The 4,426-nt window shown below is 40.4% G+C and overlaps 1 protein-coding gene across 1 annotated transcript; it reads left to right on the top strand.

The window, feature by feature from the left end:
- Nucleotides 1–1,550: 1,550 nt before the first annotated feature.
- Nucleotides 1,551–3,934, top strand: LOC115743265 (transcription factor MYB3-like). The gene is made up of 3 exons (XM_030677992.2): nucleotides 1,551–1,804; nucleotides 2,118–2,247; nucleotides 3,323–3,934. The coding sequence occupies exons 1-3, from the start codon at nucleotides 1,672–1,674 to the stop codon at nucleotides 3,732–3,734; spliced, it is 675 nt and encodes a 224-aa protein (XP_030533852.1). The 5' UTR covers nucleotides 1,551–1,671; the 3' UTR covers nucleotides 3,735–3,934.
- The last annotated feature ends 492 nt before the right edge of the window (nucleotides 3,935–4,426 follow it).

Raw genomic sequence — 4,426 nt, 5'->3', positions numbered from 1 at the left:
CAGATCTAACAGTCAACCGGAGAAACATGTGATTCCACTCCACCAACATCTGATGATTCTGCTTGGTAGGAATCGCCACTGGAAACCCAAACCCTAGTATCTTCCCTAGTTCTGGTCTTTATGGTGGATTTCACCAAATATTATAATGGCCAATTGTTGGAGTAATCTGTATGTATGTTATAATAATAGCCTAAAAATCTAAGTGAGAGGCCTAGAATCTACTTGATGTGTGCGGGATAGAAGATTACATTTTCAGGGTACTTAACTGAAAGTCACAAACAGTCCAACGTAAATTCCAATTTGCAGCAATAAGTTTAGTTAGGGTTTGTCAGTTTTTAACTTCCGTTGCAGTAACATTATAGAGGTAAAGTCCAATTTCATGGTACGACCATGAGTTGAGTCAAGTCCGGTCATTATGGATGGAATCACAATTGGAGCTAAAAGTTCTACGGACACTCTACCAAAACCATAAAGGGTCTCTCCTTGAAAATTTCAATTATCAAGTTACTGGATGAGAATCCTCTACCTCAATTGTGAGCGCAATCACACGCCTAAGTCCCTCTCTCATCAGGCGCTAGCATTTTTCATGTCCTCATTAAAGACACCGAATCAGCTCTCAAACCCTAACGACTCATCTCTCTCTCTCTAGGATTTATGGAGTTATGTTACTTTAGAGGGATTGTGACCCTTTCATGAAATACACCAATAAGGTTTAAAGGGTAATTCAGGGTTTGCAAAGCGCGTCATGATGGATCATCATGATTCCATAATGCTGACTCGGTGAATGAAAGGTTGTTAGGATTCTCAACATATTTTGCCACTCAACTTTATGTAAAAATCTTGGAAACGATGTATAACTTTATCAAATCTTGGAAAATGATGTTAAAAGCAAGTCTCCAAGCAATATTTAACAAATTTTAGGGCTTCCATGATGCCTCGAGGAACTAATTGGCTATAGTCATTATAAAATGGATTGGTTTTTCTGCTTGAAACGCCTGACAAAGCTGTATAGTACATCAAAAAGTAGATAATAACAACTAATATGTCTTATGTCCCATAAAGAGGAACATTAGACACAAGAAAAAAAAGTTCCTAGAACAAATTTGTGCTCTTGGGGTGAAGTAGCCGTTTCAAAGGTTTCATCAACCGTTCCTAAAAAATTATCACGTTGTCCGTACATAACGCAGTAATTTACGGTAACACTAAAAGAAAGTAATAGTTGATAACATGTTCAGTCCTTTAATCCCAAGTTCCAAAGAAATGAGCTTCCAAGATAATTGTGTAAACCCTAGGGGCTACTGGAAGCATTACCCTCTTATGTACATGTTGGATCATCTCCCCACATTCTGCTTTCAGGCCTGCGGATATGACACGTGTCAGCCATTTGCTGAGAGACGCAGGTGTCGCTGGCATCGAAATATTGGAAGGGAGGCCTACGTGGCATGCCCTGACATGCAAGAAAATATTAGTCTCCCCCCATCAACTCTCTCTCTACTCTTCTGCATCTTCTTCTGAAGTCTCCCTCTACTTTTTCCCTTCAACGGTCAGTCCAAGCTTTTGTCGTTTGACCAGCTTAATCTCTCTTATATTTCTCACCAAGGGTCACTCTCTCCCTGCTATCAGAATCTCTCTCTCTCTCTCTCTCTCTTTCTCTCTGGCCTGGAAGAGAAAATGAGGAAGCCCTGTTGCGAGAAGAAAGGGGGGATGAACAAAGGAGCGTGGACGAAGCAAGAAGACCAGAAGCTCGTTGACTACATCCACAAACATGGCGAAGGTTGCTGGCGCTCTCTCCCTCAAGCCGCAGGTACTTTCCCGCACGCCTCTTTTTGCTATTCCCACTCCGCGTCGCCTTTGAAACCAGTGGCTTACTCAGAGACTTCGGTCACGAGCGGGGGACATTTTAAGGGCGAGTATCGTAGAAATTATTCATGTTTTGCGAAAGAATAGCACCGAGACAACTGAAATGAAATCCATGATACACGTGAAAGATGTTGCAATGCATGTAATTGTCGAAGCTTTTGAAAGTCATGTAATGTGTTGTTGAGTTTTTTTTTTATTTTAGCTTTTTTCTGGCTCTTTTTTGGGGGGGTTTTATATTTATGTTTGGGTGGTGCCAGGTTTGCTTCGTTGTGGGAAGAGCTGTCGACTGAGATGGGTCAACTACTTGAGACCAGACCTTAAACGTGGCAACTTCGGCGAGGATGAAGAAGACCTCATCATCAGGCTGCATGCACTCCTCGGGAATAGGTGAGAACTAGAGAGAGAGAGAGAGAGAGAGATGACACTTTCTCTTCATGCACAGCTTTGGTCTTTTGAGTATTTAATGATGTTTTCTGCAACGCATGTTTGGTCATTTCGCTGCTCATGCTTATGTAGTTTTGTATAAAGATGGGACAAAAGATACCAAAAATCCCAAATTATAGACACATTTATGCTAAATTTTTTTCCGTGACATCAAAAAATTGCAAACTTACATGATGCATTTGTCTTTAGTCAATGAGCACAATTGAAAATATGTCTATATAGAAGCCAAAATGCAAACAGCGTTGACATAAGTAAAACAAAAACAATGTTGTCTTGTCTGAAAATCATTCGACGGGAATTTTGACGGAGAGTAAATGTCTCACATAAGTACAAATTTTTGATTTTTTTTTCATTTTACAAGAAAATGTTTAAAGTAAATTCTTGACAGTAGGCATAGCATGAGATATTTGATATCACAAACAAAATTCAGAGTAAAGATATCTAAGTGGGCGTAGTTTGAATTTTTTGGCGGCGTTTTTCCTGTAAAGAATGAGAGGGATCTTTTTGGTTTCCATAGGAGGTGACCCAAAACAAAAGAAATAATGTCAGACATTTCAAGAGGGAAGAAATGAACGCCTATGGTAGACTTGCTTTGATATTCTTTGCTTGATAAGTAGCATACTTTGCATCAACTCTTAAAGAGCTTCACTGCTAATATTAGAAGGTCGCCATACTTAGGTGGTGTTTCATTAGACAAAAGTGGCATTTGGTCTTCGTAAGTATCAACTCTTAAAAGAGCTTCCCTGCTAAATTTACAAGGTCGGCTTGGAAAAAAATCATTAATCGACAGTTCAAACGGCAGAACAAAAGAGAAACTCTAGTATTTCTCTGCCTTAGCAGAGACAGAAAAAGAAAGTACACTGGCCTCCAATGACTTAACTATGAATATCATCTCGAGCATTGTGTTGTGTTTCTTTTCAAACAGAGAGCAAAAAATCCTTGTTCTCCTGATTGTTGAGCAATCTATTTGTACAAAACGTACTGAGCCCGGTGCGACGGCTATGTTCTGTTGACTCAGGTGGTCTCTCATCGCCGGAAGATTGCCGGGACGGACGGACAATGAAGTGAAGAATCATTGGAACACCCACTTGAGAAGAAAGCTCATGCAGATGGGGATTGATCCCAACAATCATCGGCCCCGACCTGCCGTCTCTGGTCTGAACAAATCGCTCGGATCGAACAGTAGCTCGACGTGTAAACCTGAGAACTCACAGGAAGAAGAAGAAGAAGAAGAAGAAGAAGAAGAAGAAGAAGAAGAAGCGGGGTCCTTGCTGCAATGCTCGAGCAAACCCAAGAGCGCTACCAGCTTCCTGCCCGACCTGAATCTCGAACTCACGATAGGCCCCCCGTTGATCGAAGAGCAACGACATTTGTCGCACGTGGAGTCTGCTCAACTTAGTTTCTCGAATTTTCCAACTAGTGTAAGCTGATGGCTAAATTGTTTCGGCACCAATTTGAGATCATCTGATGAGTCTTTTGTTAACAAAACGATTCGCTCACATCAATCACGAGGTTGGAAACATGGTAGAAGAAGTTTTGGACATAGTTCCTTGCAACACGTTCCTGTTAGGGTTGAGGATGAAGACCCCTTAGTCGAATTGAAACGTGGAGACATTCTCTCGTGACGAGTGACGTGCACATCGACTAATGTTTTGTTAGAAGGGTGCGGTAGAACTTCAATAATTTCGTTCGGAGAGATTGTTAAGAGGGAATTTAAGTTCGACCCTATTCACATATTTGTGGGACTTATCTTCCTTAAAAAATTTAAATCAATGATGTACGAACCAATTAGTGTTTTTTTTTTAAATTTCATTTGTGTTTTTAAATACGCAAAAATATTTTCTTCCCCTCCCCTCAATATATATTCTTGATTCCCATATAGACACAAGAGCAAAGACAAAAAAAAAAAAAAAAGGAGCAACATATTCCAAGCAATTGTGTAAACATGGAGGGGGTTGTCAGACCAGCTTTTTGCTTAGCTCGGAAAAACCCCCCCTCCTAGGAAAAAATCGAATGTTGCTCCTCAAGTCAATGAATATGAAACCTTTTTGAAGATAAGGGGCAGATCTGGAAGTTTGTTGGAAATATTGTCAGAAAAAAGAGAGGGAAATAAATAACTGTC

The sequence above is a fragment of the Rhodamnia argentea genome, chromosome 6 (assembly GCF_020921035.1).
Source record: "Rhodamnia argentea isolate NSW1041297 chromosome 6, ASM2092103v1, whole genome shotgun sequence".
Taxonomy (NCBI): domain Eukaryota; kingdom Viridiplantae; phylum Streptophyta; class Magnoliopsida; order Myrtales; family Myrtaceae; genus Rhodamnia; species Rhodamnia argentea.
The sequence above is the reverse complement of the archived record's forward strand: the minus strand, read 5'-3'. Positions and strand labels throughout refer to the sequence as shown.